This window comes from Aquila chrysaetos, chromosome 8, assembly GCF_900496995.4.
Source record: "Aquila chrysaetos chrysaetos chromosome 8, bAquChr1.4, whole genome shotgun sequence".
In the NCBI taxonomy this organism is placed as follows: domain Eukaryota; kingdom Metazoa; phylum Chordata; class Aves; order Accipitriformes; family Accipitridae; genus Aquila; species Aquila chrysaetos.
Window position 1 is genome coordinate 10,836,675 of NC_044011.1, and position 24,195 is coordinate 10,860,869.

Below are 24,195 nucleotides of genomic sequence, written 5' to 3' on the forward strand. Positions count from 1 at the left end.
TTCATTCTAAATAAAAACCACTGGAAAAAAAAAAACGTATATACTGTGCCTACATGCTGGTATGCCTTCCAACAGTGCATAAAACCGATTACAGTCAAGGCTGAAGTGCATGATTAGGCACTCTAGAGTTTACACAGCAGCAGCTATCCACACAAAGCTGCTATTTTAGAACCAAACCTGCACCTGAGCAAGCTGCAAAAGCTACAGCGATTATTTATCTTTCAACTGACTACAGCACTACACAGACCTCAACAGCTAATTGCCTGTTTAAACCAGTATAAACAAACAGTTTCCCTGTGTTTTCAAGCTAGCAGCCAGAAAGCAAACAGTCCTAGAAGTAGTCACTCCATTCTTTGCAGTGAGGCTGCCCATGTGTCAAGAATGCCAGAAAGCACCTACATACAGTCACTCTGCTTTTTACACTGTCACCTCATTACTCCTTTTTGGATCTCTAGATAAGCTGAGCATAATTAATTGCAGAAATACCTCATTACTCCTCTAAGACCTGTAATGATTTTCACTCCAGCCTAAAGAAGTAGGCAGATAGAGGGGAAGGCCCGTCTTTGCCATGGCTTTAAAGTTTTCCAGACAGTAAGGCAAGGAGGACAAAAAAACCTTACTCAAATACTGGTTACTCCTCTCGGTAACATGAGACACCACGATCTGTTACCTACAGTAGGTTTTACTTAGTGAGAACAACGATATTGATTCCACCATGCCTCTCCATTTCCCATGCAAACAAGCAGCTTTAGGTCCAGATCAACTCAGCAAGCTTTTACTTAGTGATCATGTGGGAAACATTACATACATGAACATCAATTCCATCTATCTGTGAGTCTCTTTCACAATCACTGTGATGAACAAATACAAACAAGCCTTTAGCTGAGAAGTGCTGACAACAGCTGCTTTCAGAAAACAGTTAACTACTCACATTAATGGACACACAGCAGATGTGTACCAGGTAAATAAATACTGGCAATCTGCTGTCTCATGAAGGAATTCAGGGATGCCTTCCTTTACTTGTGGACTGCAGTGGAAGAAAATGGTTGAAGACACAAACTTGGATTTATCTTTACCACATCTGGAGTCTGATGAAAATATGACATCCAAGTCATCATCTACAACGAGAAGAAAACCTTATAGTTTACTACTTCCTTGAGAACACTCTATTAACACTAGACCCTGGAAAGTTACATATTTGTTCTATAGTAACAGCTTACACTTTGCAGTATCTGCAGGTGACTTTATACTTTTATGTAGCTGATCCCATCAGTTGCTATGGAAGAGTGGGCTAAGCTCTCCACAAGAAAAAGTAGCTAGATAAAAGAAATCATTGCTTATGCAGCACAGGCACAGAGGAAAACAGAAAACCAAGTCTTCTATCTTGCACTGTTTCTACCAAACTCTTTCAAAAAGTGTCAAGCCCTAACCCTATTAAAGCCACATCTGCAATTGAGCTTGCACAATGAGAAAAAAAAACCACCTAAATTCTGCTAGACTGACTCTGGATACCTTTACAGAAAGGGATTAGCACAGATGTTGTGAAATAAGAACCATTTTCTGATGAAGCAATTCACACAGAGCATCAAGGAATTCTGGCTAGTGAGCAAGTACTTACCCTCAACATAATATTTAGCTTTTCTAGCAGAACCAATTCTCCGAAAGCGACGTTCATTAGTTTTAACCTGGCAGATGTTTGCTCCAGAGCATTCTGGGAAACTTGAGTTTCTTATACCAGAAAGTTGAATTTCATATACATATTTATCACCATTTGTCCGTATGTCACCAGAAGCTGTGTACAACCTGAAGAAACAGAGGGCACATCTATCCTTAAGTCTAAATTCACATATTTAGGTTATTCCCAAAACATAAGACCAGCAACAGTCGTAGTTGCTACCACTGGTTGATTCCAGAGCAAGTTAGAGTGACTGATTCAGCAACCAAAAAGAGGCAGCACTGAGGCTTCCTTCCTGAACGTTACAAATGAGGATTACATTTAGCATAAACATAATCTTTCTAAGAAAGCACAAAAAGCAAACTTTTCTAGTTATATTGCCCTCAATGGGTGTATGAACATGTAAATACTTCCAAAGGATTAAGATAAACTGGAGACAAAAGCATGATTCAGCAGCTCATATACAAGCTAGCCTACTGACCATAAGAACCATATTGTGTGCTCTGTAGCTATGATAAATAGCATAGCTTAGCTGTCTTCTCCAGAAGGGTAACTAGTTCTACCTTAAGTGTTACCTAAGTACTATTTACAATTGTATCCCTTCACACTGCTGGTCAGAGTGAGAATGCTCTGAGATTCAGAGCTATTTGTTCTAGCCACCTGCTTGAAGGCTGAGCTTGCTCAAATATGACTTGCCTTTAATCTCGCATTACACCAAGTTTTTGTCCTGACTTCCTCTCCCCCTTCATCCAGGCCTGTTTGATTTTTGTTTTTTCTGTATGCTTGCAATGCTATCACAATGTTCGCACAGCAGGTTTATTCACAACACTTCTACACAGGTACTCCAATCCTGCACGCTAATAGTTTGTGCCCTGCAAGCAGAGTTTATTCTTCCCATAACACTAGTATGGGCAGATTTCCCTCCATAACACTAGCACTGACATTAAATATAGTAGTTTATAAGACATTCTGGACCAGAGTTATGTGCAATGTGTAGCACAGTCAATGTAACTGCTGGTCTTCCCCTCCCTTTCCTGAGTTCAGTCATGCTTGATCATTCTATGATTCCTCCAGAGCTGTCCTTCTAAGGCTTCTGAAGCATGGGTTCCTACTTTCATATAGATTGTCTGAGCAGGAAAAGAGGTGTTATGTAAAAAGCCAAGGAGTACTCTAGCCTCTCAATCTCAATCAAGTTCTGTGGCACTGAACTAATGTCTACGCACTATGGAAAAGATCAATAACCCACAATAAAGAGATCTAACATCAAGGTGAGTATGCACAGGCTTTAAACTAGTCTTGAGTACACGTGGACACGCTCAAAGCTATAGGCCCAGCTGTGAGCTGCACTATTAATCAGGCCTTTAAGTCGGTCATTGGTCCAAGGTGAATTAGTGCTATTTCCACTTGACAGCTAAGAACTGTTAAGGCAACAGAATATTCACACCAGTGAATTTCTTTTTTTGCAGTATAGTTCTATGGTATTGTGGTTTTTGGTTGTTGTTGGGGTTTTGTTGTTTTCGTTGGGGGTGGTGTTTGGTTTTTTTTTTTTTTTACTTACTTGTAATAAACATCCCCTAAAGAGAAGTTTTTCCCAGTTGCAGGATTAACAACTGTTCCATTCAGCACCTCCACCTCCTGCTGCTTCACAGCACAAGCTGCACGTGTATCCCAAGTGATGTAGTAAGCACAGTTTTCTTCATCAATCCTACCAAATAAACAGACACAACTCATGATTCTAGGGAACAGTAAAAAGTGCTTAGTATCTTGAGAAAGGGAAGACACATCGCTGCTAACCCCTGTGTGGGAATGTGCTGTCTAAGCATCATGCCAAAAGTAAGCTGAAATTGTCAAGTAGCACTCAAAAAGCTACTTGAGTTGCACTGCACTTTTTTGCAGTTCCAAGACCTAAAAAGACCTGGCTGCACTTGAACTTCCTACTTCAAAATTTCCAGAAGTCACACAGTGTATCAGAGGGTTTTATCAGAATATTTTAGCTAACAAACATGTCAGGCTGCTCTTGGCAGGTTTAATGTGCTGCACATCGTTTAACTAGGACAAGGAGTATAAACTAGTCAGATTTTGCTGCCTAGTTCTTTTCTTTCATACAGAGCATCTTGCTCAGTTTCAGAATTCTACAAGCAACATACAGTTAACCAAAACAAGACTGAGCAAAAAGCCATCAAGCTTTCTTAGTATTTGTGATCGTGCATATATACCTCACCTTGGACAACTTCTAGTTAAATAATCTGTATTGAGGCAACAATAAACCATATTTTATTAGCTCAATCACTTACCTACAGTAAGTGTTCTCTACTAAACTGATTTTGAGCAAAGAGTGGTTGTATTACAACTGACATTGAAAACAACATCCCAGCCATTGTCAGATCTAATTTGGAAGTACAATGCTTAATTTTTTTGCCCAGAAATTAAGATAAATACAGAATACAATTATTTATGGAAGGGAACAGGTGCAGAAACTCCAGAAGATCCATGTCTTACAAGTACAGACCAAGGATTATCTTAGGGACTGTCCAACAGAACAGACAGTCACTGTCTTGAGACTTACAGTTTACTAGAGAGGTACAAAGGAATAAACCATGAAGATCAGTGGTATGTTAACTTGTAACTCACCTCTGCAGCATGGGCATGCCAACTGTTTTTGCACACTTCAGTTCTATAATTGTTGTTACTTTCTTGTTTTTCCTACATTCCTGCCCACTGGAATAACTAATATACACTGTATCACCTAGAAGAGAAAAAATAGTGACACTCAAGGTTTTTGTAAGCAACTGTCAGAAATTCCCTTTGCTCATTCTCCAGACTTCATTATTTTAGATTACCTTCTAGGATTTCCCCCCCCCCCCCATAGACCCTATATCAATTACAGCACTTCAGTAATTTGAGGCCTTCACACTGATGATCATTTAAAAATCACTCCTCAAACACCTTTTTATTTACATCGTACCCTGTGTTCAGGTCACCAGTATTGCCATAATGAAAGTTTACATTTAAGACAACATTTTTTAAACATAAGAGGAAATACCCATTTATAAACAAACTCAGGTAATAAACACATGTAATACATCCCATTGTTTTTGTAGCTGGATCGAAAATTTCTCTCAATTTCACAGACTCAGCAGCAATTTAAAAAAAATATTCTTTAAACTGAAAACTTGAGTAAGGTTGAGATTTTTTTTATTCCTCAAGAGTGAAGCCAATTAGTCATCTTTCACATGCTGCTTTAATTGAAGAAGTTAGTGGACATAGAACAAGTCTTTCAAAACAGGATGAACAAATATAACTCCCCCTCCCACAATTACAGAATCTCAGACTGGTTGAGGTTGGAAGGCACCTCTGAAGGTCATATCTGGTCCAACCCCCCTTATCAAGCAGGGTCACCTGGAGTCAGCTGCCCAGGACCATATCCAGATAGCTTTTGAATATTTCCAAGGATGGAGACTCCACAATCTCCTTGGGCAACCTGTGCCAGTGCTCGATCACCCTCACAGTAAAAAAGTATTTCTTCATGTTCAGATGGACAATTCACTTCTTACAGCTTTAATGACAACACTGTTTATTTAATCCAATGTCGTCTTATGGCTTAACACCACTTTTAAGTTTGAGTAGTAGCATTTACTGGTTTTGTTTTTAAACAGAATATTCACTGGTAAAGATATTTCAAAATAAAGGCTTCACCATAATTTAAGAACCACTATAGCTAGATTGTAAGATTTAACCATCTCTAGCTCTATACAGGAACAAAAAATTAACTCTACCTGTCACATTCAGCTTCTGTGTATGAACAAGTCCAAGAACTTGAACATCTCCATTGTTGCTTTTCCTGCAAATACTGGCTCTTTCCGAGCAGCCTGTGGGTCCTTCATGTACCCTCTGACAGAGATTCACATAGTACCTATAGAGAACATGGTAGACAAAACTTCTTTAAAATTAATTTAGGCTAAATTGACATAGTGAGACAAACTTTAGAATCCTCATGGGAAGCTAGCCATGTTCAAAGAAATTAAATACTCTAATTAGCTGACAGAATAAAGCATGTACTAAGGTTTAGCAGATTACTTCTAACCATCATTTTCAAGTAAGTGACTCTGTGCAAAAAAATTGATCATTTACCAGATTAGTTCACTAGTTAGTTTTGACCTAGGTCAAAACAAGAAATTGGAACTGAGTCAAGAAATGCCCAAAAGTTTTTTCAGCTATGAAGGTTATAGTACTATCCTAAATTCAGCATCTCTTCAGAGCTATACCAGTTAAGTTTTATTAGAACAGAGGAAGTAGTAGCAAGGCAGTGAATGAAACAGTTTTGCTACCCCATGGTTTATCATAAGTTTAGAATTAGATGCTCTCATCCTTGCCAGTTCATTTCTATTTGCTAGCTGGAGTGGGGAGGCTGGAGAGGTTGATGACTTCCTGCCATTCATATTTTCCTCTAAGTTGATACTTAGAGGAATGGCAGGGGGGAAAGCTCTGCTTAAACTTTAGACAAAAAGTTACACACTTGACTCAAAAGACAGCAACTAAGTCATTAAGATTTTTGTTCAATGCGATTAGAATAAAAAAAAAATTGCATTTAACCTACAAAATTACTTTAAGACAGCAGTTTAAATAGAAAGCCTTTAAAAAGCTTTTAGTTTAGACTTATTCATCCTTTAAAAAGGGTTACCAATAGAGGGAAGCAGTGAGGATGCAGGCAGTAATTATTCATCCTCTTCAGATAAAATGGGTTCCTTTCTGGTTTTTTGTCTACATGCGGTGTTAAGCGTTGACAGTTTTAAGACACTGTCAGCAATTTAAACAGACTATGAACAGGGACCAAAAAGAAGTACTATGCCATATTACAACTTCAACTGTATTGATTAGCAAGCTGCTCCCTGGGAGTTGCTCATTACTCACGAGTTCCCATTGTGGAAAAAGATCCATGAGCCCGTCAAGGAAGAGAGCATTCTCAAGTCATAAGTTCTGTGTTTTTGGACAAACTTGCACTCCATCTTCTTGGGAGGACAAACAGTCTGAGTCTTCCATTCAAATGTCACAGCACAGCCAAGTGTCTCACTCAGAAGGCGCGGTCTCCCAACACCAGCGTTTTCATCACATGTGAAGATAATTGTAGATTCCCTTCTTGCAGTTGCTATAAGGGAGGAAGGTTGGGGGGAAAAAAAAAAAAAATACTTTGCAAGAGGCTTTCAGGCATGTATGGATTTTAGTGTAGCAATTGTGCAGTATCAACAAAAATTTTAATCAGGTATTGTTTCAGATAGCAAAGAGGCACAAACGCTCCACCTAGCAATTTTATTCCCTATGTTAGCTTTCATGCTTTTTAGAAAGTAGTGTTCCTTCCAAAATGACTGATCTCCATCAAAGCAGAGTCATCGCTTATGACTTGAACTTCTTCTTTCAGAAATATTTTGCTCACTCACTTGAGTAAAGTCAGGTTTGTCCCATAGATTCCTTGTCTTGCCCACTCCTACCCCTCTGCTTCCACTCTATTGCACCAGAGGTCTTTTGCCTGGCATCATAAAGGCTAACTCCCAGTGTTAGCTCAGATCTTTGCACATGAAGTATAGGAAGTTCTTACCATTACCACAAAATCCCCACTTTCTATCTCCCTGGTAGTTTTCAGTTGTAGCACACCATGGTCTATTCTTTTCTTCTGTAATACATTCCTCATAGGTCTTCCCTTTGTACTTGAAGGGGAACACACAAAGCTCTCCCTTTTCAGTCACTGAGAAGGAAAGGTATATCCTCTTAACACGCAGTAGAATAGCAGGCATATCCATATTCAGGACAATATCCAAAGCCTGTACTTCAATACTAAATAAAAGTCATAGGCAGAGGCAGACAACAGAAATACTGGAACATTGAGTCTAAACCCAATTAGAAAACTAGGATGTAGTGTACAATTAGCTACAATCATCCCTATAGAAAAGTCGCATTCTCTTTTCTAGGAGATACGTGTTGATGTTGCAGGTTAGCATGGTGCATGTGATTTAACAAAACTACATGTTTCTATTAACGTATGCAAAACCGATGTTGCTTCCCTCCTATCATAACAAAACCTCATATTTTAAGGGTAAAAAAAGCTGACAAGTTTTTACATAAAGAATGGGTCTGCTTCAGTCTCACCTGGAGGGCACCGATCACCTCCTGTATACTGCAAGATGACTGTTTCATCCTGGTGGCTATAGTCCATTTTCATTTCCTTTATGTTTCCAAAAGATGACACACCACTTTCAGATATCAGACACACTGCCCCATCTTTGCATTTTCCCTGGGGCAAGTCTGCTGCCTTACTGCACACACCAACATGGTAACTGTTGGATCCAGAAAATACCTGTGTGGACATCCAGAAGCATCACAAACAAGGCTGCCTCAGAGCTTAGAGTCAATACTTACAAAGAACCACATGAGTGCTTTATAAACCAAGTCTCATGCAGTACTTGCATAATGCAGGAGGAAAATAAGAGAACTAATTCTGCACGTCTGGCCTTCCTTAATATGGCAAAATTGCAGATAAAGTACACTCATAGGACCAAGGTTATAGTCTGTTCAGCAGACTTGTTTTCATGTTCAGGATTCTGCCACAGGTAAAGATTTCTCCTGCCATTCCCAAACAGTATATCCATGAATTTCCCTCTCAAAAACATTAGGTTTTTAATGTTATTCCCTCTAATATTATTCCCTCTGTCAGAGGCCAAACAAATATCAACACTGACCACAGCTGCAGTACATGCTTCAGTCTTGTCTCGCACCCCAGGATGCTTAAAAGAAACCTCTGCTTCAGTTTTAAAATGTTGATAGCAATAAGCAATTAAAAAAAAAAAAATAAAAAAAAAAAATCACACCACCAGAAGGCATTACCTCGAATGATCTTCCAGAAAGGCTCGTCAGGTTAAAAGTATAGTGTAGCTGTTCATCAGTCACAGAGCATCCTAAAGTTTTAACTTTATCAGGACACACAACCGGAGTTTCCCACTCAAACACAAAACTGCAGTCAAGTTTCCTTATCATCTTTGGCTTGCCCTGTTACCAAAGAACACAGCAAGATACATTAGGTTTAATTTTTGGAGAGTGTGTTGTTCTTTCTGCATTCCCCCCCACCTCAACAGTGAGCCTCAGTTATTACCAAGGCTAGACTTTATGGGCTGTAGGACACACATCATGCCTTCATATTAAAACCAGTACCAAAAAAGCTACAAGTGAAGTATGTTCTACCTAGCTCCAGAACACAGTCAAAGCAGTAATTGAAGTATACAAGCTTTCCTATTAACTAGGGTCAAGATTTCGATGTTCAGCTTAGTTGCAAGCAGCAACAAAAGTGTGAGAGTGCTGTATTTCTCCACAGTAGAGAACATTAAGAAAGTTCACTGAGTTAAGGTTTAGAAAGAATGCTGCTTCCTTTGTCATATTTTAAATAAAAATATGAGTATGGCCTGTATAATATTCAGAGCTGCCCAGAGTTTCAGCTCATGCCCCATGTTGATGGAAAAAGGTTCCACTGAGCATCTTCAACAAGCTCTAGTTTGTCAAACATCATACTTAAGTGTTTCTCTACAGTTTGTTAAAGCATCCAAAAAATTCAAGAAGTGTTAGATTCACACCACCATACAACCTCAATTTAGTGTTCATGTGTCAACACAAAATAAAAACGTAAGTATCTAAATGCAAATTTTTAAAGCTGTGTATGATTATGGAAAGGTTTACAACACAGGGGAAACATTTCACTGTAATAGCTTTACAAACAGTTACACTGGTTCTTGTGTTAGCTTGTGGTACAAGTACAAGCTTCTGGACCTAGACAAGGTGCAATACAGCATTAAGTTTAACGCCAGCAATAAGTTATCGCTACATTACTTCAGTGGAATCTGATCCTTGAAACCATCAGAACCTGCTGCTCTCAAGCTTAAAGTTCATGCACTCTATGAAATTTTACCTGGTTAAGAATACAAATATTAAGTATATTCCTTGTTGAAACAAGTCCATCCTTACAAGCTAGAAACAAATCCTTGATTTAGTTTTAAACAAAGCTAACACTGGTTACTATCCACTTCTCATTGCATTCCAATATCAACATAAGTTTAATAGATGTCTTACCAGACTAGTTCCTTGGCTGCAGTGAAATACAATAAGAGAAGTATAGTTCAATTTGTTGTTTATCTGACAAGGAGTAGTGCTGTTGTAAGTGATGTAAACTTCATTTACTGCCTCATTTAACCTGGGAGGTTCAGTAACACGACCAATATCCTACACAAGCAAAAATATGTATTAAGAGACATATGGGACACACCTAGATTTCAGATCAGCCCAGAGATCCAGATTCATCTGTTTGGTTTACATGGGAACTCAACTATTGCACTTTTGAAAACTGCATTCTATACTCAAAGAATAGTTGTTATACTTCAATCCTAACAAAACACAAGTTGAGCAGCTCAAAACACTCTTTGAGTAAGCTTGACAAAAGCCAGGGAGGTTCTGCATCTTACAGGTAGACTATTCTTTAAATCATTGTGCCAAAATACCAACACATCACCTAAAAATAGCGTAGTATTAACAATGGAGTGAGGTCCCTAGATCAACATGGAAGATCATGGAAAACAATCTCAACTTTTTATGTTCATCTTCTACAGCTCACAGACAAGACCTCAAAAGGTAGGAGCCTCCAACTCTCAAGGTATTAACACAGACAAGTTAACCAACATTCTGTCACAGGCTTGCTATTCATGCAGCTGTCAAGTTCTTTCATGAAAGTACTAAATGCATTTTGGAGCATGCTAGGACATATCCTGCTTCATATTGCAACAGGCTATCATGCGATCAAGCATGCTATTTCTATGCCACAGAATGGCAGACTAAGGCATCCTGCTTCCCAGTCTCCGTATTTGGCACGCAGCACTACACGAAAAAATTCTCTGTAGTAATTTTTCATATTTGTCATGGTATGGAATCTTCTGACACCCAAAAAAATCACTGGGGTTCAGTGTAGGAAAATACTTCTTTGTAGGGAAAAAGGGATGAAAGGGAGTTTTGCAGGGTAGATTTTAGTTTTGTATACCATTTCTTTAACCCATTGTCAAGCCTCTGGTGCAAACCAAGTCTCTAGGCAGGGATACCAATTTAAACTAGCAGGGAAAAGCAAGTTTCAGTGATTCCAGGCACAGTACTTACTATTGGTGATTCATTAACAGGAACCATGCAAACAGCTGCTCCAGGTGGGCAATTGACATCTTTGATAGGATTGAGAGGCTCACAAATGTTGATGTAGAAGTCTGGAGAAACATCTGTTATATCTTCATCCACAAACGCCTCGTAATACCCAGTGCGATGGATCAGAGGAGACAGGTCGATAACGGAACTGCCGTTCAATACTGAGCACTTCACCTAAAAAAAAGTACATTTTATTGCTCTTACTCTTTTATTACTTGCTTTGATTTATTGACAAACATCCTGTCCTTTGTAGGGCCGGAAGTGTGGCTACATTTAAATGTTTCAAACTTAAGTAAAGTGGCATTTGTTAAGCACCTAAAAGCTGCATATGAAAAACCTCAATCATTTAAACATTCTTATGGAATAGAATCCATATCAGAACAATACCAAGATGTAAAGCTCTGGCATGCATACTCCAGCATACATAATCAATGTGTCTTCAAAAGATCAGCAGATCCTACAGTCCTTTCCTCTCCCCATCTCCCACAGATCATTCGACCAACTCCGATAAACAAGCTTGGTTATAACAATGTAAAGTTATTGTATTGCAAGTTGATGGCTTGAGCACTGTGTTTCCTCAGAACCTAATTTCATGCATTCTTAAAGCACATAAGCTTACTGACAGCCTACCTGGAATCTGGGAAGTCTATTGTTTAGATATTAGATAAGGAGCAGCTAACAAAATTACCATTTAATTTCAGGACAAATAATCATCACTGCTACCTAGCTATCACCACACTGAAATAGCAAGGGTCACTGTGGATAGATACCCTGTGAAAAGTGATCAGAAATGCACAAATGAGGCTAGAAAACCATGTTTTTAGGGGCTGTTGATTTGTATTGCAGTATGGTACATACTACTGAAGAAGAAACCAGAGCTATGTGTAGCAGAAATCTTAGAAAAGAAGGAGGGGACATGTGACAGTTCCTGTCAGGGGAAAGGAGAACTGGAAAATGTTTTTTTCTAAATGGAAGCGAGAGCTATGGTAGTATTAAGACAGTGATGAGGAGGAAAAACAACTTGTCACAGAGAATGATGGTCACACTAGAAGTAATCAAGGCAGCGAAAAGAATGATTAGGCAGATTCACAAAAGGTAATGTTCAGGTGTTAAGAAAAGATGTGAATTCACTCTATAGCTCATTTAGCTTTCTATTCCTATTGCTGGCTTTTACTCTGTGCACCCACTACTGGTCACAATTTAACTGGCTAAAATTAACTAAAGTCAGACTTGCTCAAAGTATTGTCCGGAACACCAGTTCATCTAGAGTTGACCAAATCACATTATTACAGTATGTGTTATACAGCAGAGGCAGATCCTAAATTCATGCTATCAGTTTTTGCACTGAGCAAACTGATCATACATTTGCCTAGCCTCTAGTCACTTGCTTAGAAACAAAGACTATCCCCATGCACAGAGATGCTGCTGTCCTGAATTCAACCTAAGCTCTGTTGGCCTGTTGTGTTGGAGGATCTTCACCATCAATTCCCAAGATGATGACTTATGGCTTCCATTTGAGCTGTACAGAAAAGCAGCCAAGTAGGTACCACAGAGGGGTTATTCTGAAGTGTTAAAGTTTTAACTTGGCTCACAATGCAGACCAGAAGTTTGCCAAGTATTTTTCATCACTGCTGAAAAAGTCAGTAAGAAAAGTATTTGAGGACTTCTATATGAACTTGGGTTCTGTACTACAGGAAGACACCCTTCCCTCAAGGAATTTAAAACATACACTACTACTATGCCTAACACCCTGTGCTGGTTTTGGCTGGGATAGAGTTAATTTTCTTCATAGTGGCTAGTATTGGGCTATGTTTTGGATTTGTGCTGAAATCAGTGCTGGTAACACAAGGATGTTTTCGTTCTTGCTGAGCAGTGCTCACACAGAGCCAAGGGCTTTTCTGCTTCTCACCCCCCCCCACCAGGGAGTGGGCTGGGGGGGGGGGGGGGGGGGGGGGGGGGGGGGGGGGGCACAACGAGCTGGGAGGGGACACAGCTGGGACAGCTGACCCCAACTGACCCAAGGGATAGTCCAGACCATATGGCATCATGCTCAGCATGTAAAGCTGGGGGAAGAAGAAGGAAGGGGGGGACATTTGGGGTGATGGCGTTTGTCTTCCCAAGTCATCATTATGCATGATGGAGCCCTGCTTTCCTGGAGATGGCTGAACACCTGCCTGCCCATGGGAAGCAGGGAATGAATTCCTTGTTCTGCTTTGCTTCTGTGCGACATTTGCTTTACCTATTAAACTGTCCTTATCTCAGCCCATGAGTTTTCTCACTTTTCTGATTCTCGCCCCCATCCCACTGTGGGGAGAGTGAGCAAGCAGCTCAGTGGGGCTGAGCTGCCAGCTGGGGTTAAACCGCAACACCCCCGCTGAAATTTAGTCCTACAAGTGTTTTCTGTAGAAGTAATTCTTACCTCTTCCTCACAAGCCAAAGAAGTATGCCAAGAGAAGTAACTAGTGCATGTCTGCTCGTCAAAAGACAGAAAAACAGGCCAGCTGTCATCTCCAGCATCAGACTTGCATACAAAGCTAAAATAACTTTTATGTTTCAGGTCAGGGTCTGTGGGGCAAGGATCTCCATCTTCATAGACAAGCTTTAATACTTGATCTTCATAAGTTAAAGTTTTACTCAGTTTTCCAGCATTAATTGGTTTTGGACCACCAGTGATGCAGACAGCTAAAGTAAAAAAGAAAAATTAACAAACCAGATCAAGTCTGATGTAATTGCCCTTCAAAATTGTGCTTTACAACATGAACAGCAGGAAACTTAATATTTTAGTCTCACTTTAATTTTCCTATGAAAGATAGGCTTTTTCACACCATCCGGAGTTGCCATTAAACTGAGCTGAACTGCAGTGAAACAAAGACCAAATATTGTCTTTAATACTTCATTAACCAGCAGAATGTACTGCATCTATACACATTTAAGCAATCACAAAGCACGGTGTTTGGTTACCACTTCTCTGAAAACCAAGAGATTAACGCAAAATGTCAGCCAGATTATATATAATTTTATTAAGATGCCTCTTAAGTACCAAATCAATCCAGTATTTTCTTCTAACTACACAAAAATAATTTTTAATTCACAAGCGATACTCCTATTTTAGTATTTAAGATGCTTAAATATCATCTCATATTCAGTTTGACAGAAGAGCTAGCAATTCAGCCTGCTGGTAAGCAGCTTAAAATACAAGGTAACTTCTACTGATGTTTCAGAAGCATCCAAAACAGAACAGAAAGCTAGAAACAGGATTGGCAAGGGTTTGAAGTGCAGAGCAAAGGCTCAGTGCAGATGCATTACAGCAATACATCACCACAGAGCAATTTTTGTGCTCAGCTCACTCTCGCTGGAAGCTTGCAACTTCTTCCTTTTCACAACAGTCAAGAGGTGCAGTAGAAGCATCTACACTCCTGCCCTCATGTCCAAAAGAATACCCACCCATTCGGACCTAGAGGGATTGGACTGGAAGTGAGCCCATGTAAGTTTAGGAATGGAGTTTGATAGGAATACGTCACTTCATTTCCTAGAACAGTTTTAGGATCTTTTTCCAGCCAATTCAGTCACACAGCTGTGCTCTTCACTCTTTCCACATTTGCAGTAAAACCTGCCCCTCGCGTTTTATTGTAAACTTGAGCATAAGTTATTTCCTTTGGGTATTCTATAGTCCGCAATTACAATATCAGAGGGGATAAAATGCTTACCAGCTCCATTAGCACATGAACTTTTAGCTTCAGCGCAAACGTTCAACTCAATTTTTCTGTTGTGTGAATCACTGATGGTATAGCCAGACTCTCGCTTTAGCGACGTCAAATCGAAGAGGTGGCCTGTAGGCAGATCAGGGAATAATTTAATTTTTTTTCAGATTCAAAATCGAGACATTTCTTTCTACTACAAGCTTTCAGTAACTTAATGTAGTAGGAAGGTCAACCAGCCTCTACTTGCCTGCTAGCTTAGAAAGGCAAACAGTTACTAATTCATATTAATAATTAGAGGTAAAACTAGTTGCAGAACTATACACTGTTTATGTTCCAAGGGACATTGCAGTAGCTTACAAGATATTTCTACCCACCAATAAACTTGTTAGTCACTATCCAGAGGATGCGTCAGACTGCCCTTTTCTAATGAAGTCCCTCAAGAACACAAAGACAGTAGTGCCACTTCCAGCAGCCTCTTCCACATACAAAATCCTGAGGCCTTGTCCTTACCTGTTGCAGGATTGGTTACCCGGCAGTCATTTTGCACATTGCTTTTAAGAGGACACGCAGCAGCAGTGAACCATAAGAAGGTATATTCACAATCTTCAATGGCCGTTATAAGTTCTGGCTTTGATTCCTAAACATGAAACAGTGGAGAGAGCGACATCTCTACAGAGTGATACTGTAAGATTTCATGCCACAGGGTTATCTCTGAAGCCTGTAGCTTAGCTCAATTTGAGTGCCAGTTCTAAGACTTAACAGACCATCATGGTCCAATGAATAAACGCAAGGATAGAGTATTTAACTGTGACTATTTCAAATACACAACAGTACATTATCAGGAGCAATAAAACTGATGAGAGGAGAGCTAAAGGCAGCCTAGCTGGGCAACAGAAAATGCAGAAGGTGAGGGTAAGACATCTCACCAAATAGAAGAGTACTTGTGGCAAGGCATACAGATGTGCAAGAGTTAAGAACTACACAGCCAATAGCATTATTTCCTACTTGAGAGACTTCCCAACCTGCAATACATTCACCTTCAAGACGCAAACAGACAATGTGAAGCTACTACAGATGACAAAATCTGTGCTAGCAAAGTGTACAAAAAGATCACTTAAAAACTGCTCAGCATCTAAAGTTCAAGTACTTATAAGCCAGTCTGCTTACAAGACTGGCTTCCATCCAACTACAGACAATTAGGGAATGGATAAGAACTGCCCACCATACTCCCTACACATACAGTGGTATGAACAACTCATGAAAACATAAAACCCCGCCAGAAGGGGCTCACTTACAATTTTGCTCTCATCACACTTGAGGCGCAATATTGTTGTTTTCTTGCGAATTTTATCTGGACACTGCTCCCCATTAATATATTTCAGAATAGAAATACCGTTTTCCCACCGTGGGCCATCAGCCACTTCCCCAAGACTTGTACATTTTGCACCCTCCATGAGGGAAGCAGCAGCATCAGAAGGACAGGAACCTATACAGATGAACAAAAACTGCGTTATTACTCCAAATGTTATTAAGGCTTACTTGCCTAGAATAAAACTCCACTACTCTACTTTCAGGTATGTCATGGCTGATCTATCTCCAAGCCACTGTCCAAAACATACTCATTGGGGTGGTTTTTCCCCCAAAAATCACAAGGAGCAGCAACCACCTCACTTCACTCAAGGTCATGCAGAGTAAGTGCCAGCCGCTACTGGGGAAGCAGACTACTACACAGAGTGAAAGGCTAGAGTCTGTGACCTGGTCTTCCACAAAACATGGAGTCAGTCAGAAGGTGCCACAGAGAAAATTCTGAAGTTAACATCTTGCACCAAAAGATTACTTTAATCTTTAAGAGCTATAGGAGACTTTGGATAACAATGGAAGAGCTAGAGTGCTGAAGTTACCAAGAGAAGATAAGAGCTTCTAGTGAATCTCATCTGCCAAGCGGATGACAATAAGGCCCACAATCTACCTTTCCCTCTGGTGCTGAAATTACACCACTGTCTCCAAATACTTTGCTTTGTGATTTTTTTCACTCTGAACAACAGCCAGCATTACTGGCCTACCACTCGCCTCCCCTAGCTACAGTGAGAATATGTTTTTATTTTGCTCTTACGTGCAGCACCATATGGTACCAAGGGCTTGCAGACATTAATATAGTATTTCTGTGCAGAAGCAGATAAAGCAATTGCCTCCCAATTCTCTCTATGCCGGGTCAGAGATGAAAAGTCATAGAAGTTTCCTTCATCATCCCTGTAAGAAACACAAAGGATTCAAATTAAGAGGCATTTAAAAAAAAAAAAAAATCAAGTAATTCTAAGTTACAATTCTTAAGTTACTACAATAACTTTTAACCTAATAACTCCATAAGCAGAGTATCATGCTGGAAAAGAAATCTGCACCAGACTCATCACTCCCTACAAACCTCAAATTCAGTACAGAGATATATCACTGCACCAGCCATCCCCGCAGTAACTGTCCACATGCACACAGCCCTCAGCCAATGCAAGACTAATTCTAACTTTTCATTGAAGAATGCAGGCTTTCAGTGCATGGCAAGCACAAATGCACAGTTACAGTGGATCATTTTTACCTTAGGGTAGAAACTTATCATGATGCCAGATGTTAAAACTCTGGGCCAATTACTAGCCACATCTGACCCCACTTACCAAATTTTAATCAGCTAATACTTGGTTGTGACAGAAATAGATTATATTTTTCCTGGAACTTTGTTTGGTGGAAGTTCCAGTTGTATTTTTGCTTGAATTAGCTGTAGTTAAATAATAACTAGACACTTGTAACAACCTAACATACTCAGAGTTCAATCATCAATAACTGCGTACCCAACGGTTTACTTTGATACTAAGCTTATTCCCCAGAAGAGGCTCAAAAGGAAGTATTTTTCTTCGGTGAAATTAGTGAAATTAGTTTTAGGAAGTACAAATTGCAGAAGTTACTTAAAATACACTGTGGCATTGAATGCCACATTGGCTGGTAACTGATTAAGTCAAAACACAATAGCTAAAGTGGCAGTATTGCACTGAGTTGCAGTAAGGCTGTATTTGTTTCTGTCATCATACAGCTCCATTTCAAGTTTGAGGAAACAACTTACTTGTAGGAGCACTCAGTAGATTTAACAGGTGGGCAAGCATACTGAGTATGCCATTCAAACATGTAGGTGCAATCTGGAGTCTCCTTCAAAAATACAGGCTGAAAGAACAAAATACAAAGGGAATTTATTTTCTCATCTAGACACACCAAAGCTACCAAAACATCTCAGTCTTGCTTCAAGAAGATCCAAGAACCTGTTATTTACATATTATCTCAGAGCCACACTATGCCTCTGAAAAGCATGACTTCTCCCAAACCTGAGTTTATCCACTTGCACACTTCTGATAAAAGGGCAGCCATTAGGTGCTTCTGCCTCTTCCATGAAATAAAGGGAAGAGCAAAATTAACTTTAGGCACCATTGTTTAAAAACAGGAAGGAAAGCACAAGTGCAGAGAGAGATACTAAAAGCAAGTAACCAGCTTATTTTGGTGTGGCCATGTAATACCTGCTTTCCTGCAGATTCATTCTCCTACCTTTTATTTCTTACAAAGAAACTGCCATTATTTCTGGGAGAACATCCCTTCCCAACATCTCCAAAAGCTTTGCTAATGGCAGGCATCCCTTAAAAGGAACAACATGCCCTGACTTTCCTGGGCATGACAAAGGTACCTTCCTTAAATAGGAAATCCAAAACATTCCTCATCTTTTATTCCCTCACAGGACCTTTCAATCTCCTGCCTAATCTGTAAATGATTAGGCAGTCCCTGAAGGAAGCTAGTTCATGTTCTTCACCTTACCATCCCACACATTAAGAGGGCAATTCTGGGAGACAGTACGTCAGGAAGCATATGTTTTGAAACTAACCTCAGATGTAGTCTTGTCACAATAGAATAATATGGCAGTTGATCTTTCATATATTTTATGACATTTTTCTCCACTGGTGTAATTAATCATTATTAAACCATTTTTGAAAGTCAGCTTTTCTGTAAGCAAGCCTAGAAGCAAAGAGTTGAGAAAAGTAAGCACCTAGTCCAGTGAATACACGACTGCAGTAATGCCTCTGGCAACTGGGTTACATAGACAGCAATAACATGCATAATAAAGTACTGATAGAAAGACCTCAACCTTCCTCTAAAACTTGTGACCTAGTTATTGAATGAGTACTACTCCAGTACAGTAAGGTTGAGCTCATTCCTAATTGTGTGTCAAGATAACTAAATACATGACATTTTAGTTGCACATCAAGCAAAAGAGGTAGGGTGCTTTATCTCATAAGATGTACAAGATTAGCAAGAACCCCTCTTGTATCACTGTCCTGGTTTCAGCTGGGATAGAGTTAACTGTCCTTCTAGTAGCTATGTTTTAGTTGCTAGGTACAGTGCTATGTTTTGAGTTCAGTATGAGAAGAATGTTGATAACACTGATGTTTTCAGTTGTTGCTAAGTAGCGTTTAGACTAAAGTCAAGGATTTTTCAGCTTCTCATGCCCAGCCAGCGAGAAAGCTGGAGGGGCACAAGAAGTTGGCACAGGACACAGCCAGGGCACCTGACGCAAACTGGCCAAAGCGGTATTCCATACCGTGTGACATCCCATCTAGTATAGAAACTGGGGGGAGTGGGGGCGGGTGATCGCCGCTCGGGGACTAGCTGGGTGTTGATCGGCGGGTCGTGAGCAATTGCATTGTGCATCATTTGTACATTCCAATCCTTTCATTATTGCTGTTGTCATTTCATTAGTGTTATCATTATCATTATTAGTTTCTTCTTTTCTGTTCTATTAAACTGTTCTTATCTCAACCCACAAGTTTTACTTCTTTTCCCGATTCTCTCCCCCAACCCACTGGGTGAGGGGGAGTGAGTGAGCAGCTGCATGGTGCTTAGTTGCTGGCTGGGGTTAAACCACGACAATCACACAGTAGCTTCAATTACACCCTGGTTAATCTTCCCATTCTCTAAGTTCCTTCCAATCAAGTGCTATACCTGCTACTTTTCTGAAAGTATTGTCCGTCTTCTTTACTTGGCATGATGACACAGTGTGAGCCTCTGGTTTGCAAGGTTCTGTTATTTCTCCACAAACTCTGAAGTAGTAGTCATATTCATCTGTACTCACTTTTATGTCTTTATTGGAAAGTGGCTTCAGGTTATAAACATGACCATACCTCGGATCTTTCACCTGGCAATCCTCTCCTTTAGAGAAAAGTTCAGAATTTAAAATATAATTTAATATCTATGAGCCATGCCAAATACACTTAGGACAATTAAGGCTTACTGGCACAAGTAAGACCACAAAAATGAGTACCTGGCACTTTAGGGTAGTGACACTGAAGGACCATTTTAGTCCAGCTAAGCAGGTCGTTTCAGGAAGTCACCAATATCTAGAACTATGAGACGAAGCGACAAATGGAACATTTCTTTTATAACTACCACTAAAGCAAGATGCAAAGTCACACTGTGGTTGAAAAACTACCTCAAAGTGGCCTCACAGGTTCTTCCTTCAGCCACGCTGAAGGTTAAGTACAGAACCAGAGACACCAAGTCCAGCACTTGCTTAATTATCTGGAAAGAACAGTGAGGTTACAAGGCCGAAGCAAAAGTTGTCCTAGATGTTAGTCTTGCATCTTCTTTTAACAGCTATAAAATTTGCCGAGTTAGGAAATAATTGACCACAGGAAATATTAGCTACAGCTTACGTGTCTACCAAGATGTATACAAAAAAGGTTTGGGAAAATTCTACTTTCATGAGTCTAATCAGCTGATATACATCAGTAACTTTAAAACTGAGGACTTGATCAGCAGCAAAGTGACCCTTTGCTCAATATTTTGAAGCTTTTAAAAAAAATCAGGTTGCATCATATGATTATTACGCTTACTTCAGTCATCCAACAAGTTGGTACCAAGTTCAAGACAAGACATCAGTTTCCCTCCCTTCAAAACCACAATTCTTGTCACCAGCATCCTGCAAAGTAATTGTGGGCTACAGAGCAGTAGCTTGTAAGCATTCCTCTTGTGCCGCATGAGATCACTGGCAGTTTGAATAATGTCTAGGACTGTTGCAATACATCCTTTACGGGAAGTCTGGATGTTTTATAAGGCATTATCTACAAGTTACAAAACAAAGCCTGCAAGGGCAGAGAAGAGACCTGCACATTCAACTTCCCATCTAAGAGACAACCGAGTATCAGAACTAGAACGTGTGACTCCTTCTTGCATGTCCTGGAGTCAACTGTAAACTCTGATACTTGCCGGCTAGACTGTCCCCCATTGTCAAGGGTCAAGTTTACAGTATAGTTTCCAGTCTTTAATGGGAGACAGGGAATGACTTGCCAGGCATAGGATCAACCACATTCTCATGAAAACTGATGCTTTAAGATTTACAAGACACTAGCAAGTCTGCCAGTGATTTAACAAGGTAGTACTATGATTTGTCCAAGACAGCATTATTACTTTATTTTCTTTCCCTAGTTAGGGAAGTACCTTTGCCTGTCATCCTAAATTGTACTTTTAATGTTAGATGTGACTCTTAATTGGCTTAAAGCTCAGAAGAGACAACCCTCCACAAGCCAGAAAGATTCACAGGGCATGAAACAAACACAGCTTCACTAAGTATTTACTTCTTGTACAGATTTGTTTTGATATTTAAAGTTCAAATAACTACACTTACCTTCTGCTTTGTGAATAGGACATGCTGCCAAGGTTCTCCAAACAAATACAAACTCACAGTCACCCTCTTGCTCAAACACCGGCGATCCCTACAGAAAAGAGTCATATGAAAGAGCCTTACTAATGATTACACTGCAAGTCTCAAAACGTACATGCAGAATCCTTTTGTATTGCAATTGCACAGTCTATGATCTCTATTATCAAATTTCAGTACTCATTTTCAGCAAAGAGCTGCTTTTGGTGGCTCACAGGATTCCACGATAGAGTTCACTGTTGTGTTCTATGGGCTCAGGAGAGCAGTTGTAAGGAGAGACAAGGGAAAAGCCTGTATACAAGATATTACTTTTTAGAACCAGCCTCTCCATTCCAAGAGGAATTAACATTGTCTATTTTGTTATAGTAAGTCCAAGCTCCAAAATCCTCATTAATAGCAACTGTCACAGAAAATTACCATTGTTTGATCGCACTGGAAGATTATACGTGTAGAATAACGTTGCTTATCTTTGCATGTGTCACCATTCAAGTAAATAATGCTTAATGACCCATCAGTAGCAGCCTGTGGGTTTATCTGAATGACTCCAAGGTTCTTGCTTTTATCAGTGTATTTCACACAAGATCCTATGGCACCACCTACAGGAAAAAGAAAAAGCCTGTATTTTAGTTCGAAGCTTTAACAACTAGAGTTAACTTTATTGTAAAATAACATAATGGAGTGGCTTTAAAAGAGCTTTGAGCATTAAAGCAGACTGTCTCAAACTCCCAAAGCAGAACGCAACAGAAGTGTTTTCATAAATACAGTTAGAGACATTATGTGCCTAAAGCCTTTGAGGAATAGAATAAGTTACTGTCCTGCATTCACCGAAATCTTTAAAACTGCACTAGTTTATCTGCTCCCACAGACTGATAGAAGACTACAGCAACAGGTTAAATAAATCAAACTGGCTAAAGGTGCAATAAGACATGGCATAAGTTTCTCATTCTAGCCTCATTCAGTTAAGAGGCTTCAACAACATTTAACTTTCCCTTCTTCTTTAAAAGAATAATTAATTAAAAAAAAAAAAAAAAAGGATACTGGCAAATACTGCCCTCCGTGTGTTTTTCCCAAATGCATTCCCACACATCTTGATGCAAAAGTCCTGATGAGCATCAAGACTGCCCTCAGCTTGAGAAAGTCTGTTTATTATACCCTTGACATACCTCACCCAGGTCTATGCAAGTTCAGCGACTGAATGGGCAGGATTCAAGAAATCCTACTAAAATAACCAGGGATGTCATTCTGCATACATGATCCTGCATCAGAAGTCACAAGTTAAGAAATGCTTGTCACTTGGCTTACCAGGGCATCCAGGCACATAGGGCAAAGGCTTGCAGACATTCAAGAAAAATGTGCGCTTCTTTGCTTCTTTTGAAGTGTCTATAGCAACCCATGGTTCACCCTCTTTGCTCAAGTCACTTAAGTCATACTCATTACCAGCAGCATCTGAAAGATATGCGGTACATACAGTAAGCTGAAAGATGACCTATTAGATACTTGCAGCAGTATTGGGTTTGAAATGATACAAGTTTCACTGATGAATACACATAATTCAAAGTAATTTTCAGAATCACACTAGATATCCACTGAGAGAAGGGACTGCTTCCACAAAAAAATGTCACTACACCAAAGGTAGAAGAGTTCCCTCGACAGTTACTTCTCACACATAACTACTCCACAATTCACAGGTGCATTTTTCCAGAGGCCAACACTAAATTAGCCCATTTTCTTCAGAGTTGGGATGAAGCAGCACCCAGTCATGATAAGGATTAAAGATTCAAAGTAATTATCAGCTCTCTTGTGTATACCACTATGCTCTCCATTAGCTTCTTGCCTGTCTTCATAAGTTAAGCCTGCTCCAAACAACTTACCTCCTCTCCCTCTCCACAACTTCTATGAAGACTTCAAGTCTTAAAAATGTCTTCACAACAGGTATTCCTAAGGCCCTCCTTCACAGAATTTTGCTGTTCAGTTAATCCTTCCAACATTTGTTGGACAGAGCCCACCCAAATTCCAGGTACTTACCTGTAACCTGGCAGTCTACAGGAGCAGGAGCACAGGCCAGAGCTGTGTGAAACTCAAAGAAAGTGTCATGGATGTTCAGCACACTGTTTATCTCTTCACGAACAAACTTAAGCTCTCCAGGATATGAATCATTACAAATAAAAGTCACTGTGAACGTGTCTGATGTTCCTGTAAAACAAACACTTATCTGCTGCTGGTTCACTCAGGAATATTTGAATTTAAGTTCAAGCTAATACTTGACTTTAAAATTTTCTAACAGTTTCTTACTGCTAACTGCTTCAAGGAAAACACTAGCTTATTGTTTATGGTTTTTTTAACTGTAAATACACAAGCCTTCTTTAGAGACCTGTGCTAAATCGCCTAACAGCTGCAACTGTCTCTCCAAATGGGAGACCAGAATGCCTTGACACATTTCAAGAGCAGAATTACCTTCACTGAACTGTGCTTCCTAGGTCTTTTGACATGATACATCTGAAGAAACAGAAGACTTATAAAACATCAAGTCTGCTGTACCAGCAACCTCTAAATTACATCACACGAAGTTTTGGGGTCAGGTGTTTTGTTTGTTTGTAAGAAGTTCAGTGTAATGACTGCAGAACACATAATACTGATGCTATTTAAGCAGCATATGTTCAGTTCTGTTTAGTCCTCCCTTCCACAGCCCACAAGAAATGGTAGAATTATGAGGGTGAAGAGTATTTGCCATCAATGTATCCTAGTGTTATCAAAATGGTAGAAGCTCTCAAAGCAAAATACATGAGAGCTCAATGACTTGTTTCCCATTGTGTATTAGGTACGAAAACATCACAACTGGGAAAATAAGAGATATCACC

At 39.7% G+C, this 24,195-nt stretch overlaps 1 protein-coding gene across 1 annotated transcript in view; it reads right to left on the reverse strand.

Moving 5' to 3' along the window:
* IGF2R (insulin like growth factor 2 receptor) overlaps window positions 1-24,195 on the reverse strand; it is a 61,244-nt gene that overhangs the window by 3,160 nt on the left and 33,889 nt on the right. The window contains exons 23-45 of the mRNA XM_030021887.2: window positions 23,363-23,530; window positions 22,640-22,783; window positions 21,755-21,933; window positions 21,305-21,392; window positions 19,624-19,830; window positions 18,509-18,639; window positions 17,705-17,802; window positions 16,709-16,845; window positions 15,891-16,081; window positions 15,106-15,232; window positions 14,602-14,724; window positions 13,314-13,576; window positions 10,856-11,068; window positions 9,785-9,934; window positions 8,552-8,713; window positions 7,817-8,024; window positions 7,269-7,415; window positions 6,587-6,821; window positions 5,452-5,588; window positions 4,307-4,421; window positions 3,234-3,380; window positions 1,619-1,803; window positions 932-1,118 (exon numbers count right to left, since the gene is read on the reverse strand). Of these exons, the coding sequence (XP_029877747.1) occupies window positions 932-1,118; window positions 1,619-1,803; window positions 3,234-3,380; window positions 4,307-4,421; window positions 5,452-5,588; window positions 6,587-6,821; window positions 7,269-7,415; window positions 7,817-8,024; window positions 8,552-8,713; window positions 9,785-9,934; window positions 10,856-11,068; window positions 13,314-13,576; window positions 14,602-14,724; window positions 15,106-15,232; window positions 15,891-16,081; window positions 16,709-16,845; window positions 17,705-17,802; window positions 18,509-18,639; window positions 19,624-19,830; window positions 21,305-21,392; window positions 21,755-21,933; window positions 22,640-22,783; window positions 23,363-23,530 (3,742 nt within the window). The remainder of the gene's footprint in view (window positions 1-931; window positions 1,119-1,618; window positions 1,804-3,233; window positions 3,381-4,306; window positions 4,422-5,451; window positions 5,589-6,586; window positions 6,822-7,268; window positions 7,416-7,816; window positions 8,025-8,551; window positions 8,714-9,784; window positions 9,935-10,855; window positions 11,069-13,313; window positions 13,577-14,601; window positions 14,725-15,105; window positions 15,233-15,890; window positions 16,082-16,708; window positions 16,846-17,704; window positions 17,803-18,508; window positions 18,640-19,623; window positions 19,831-21,304; window positions 21,393-21,754; window positions 21,934-22,639; window positions 22,784-23,362; window positions 23,531-24,195) is intronic.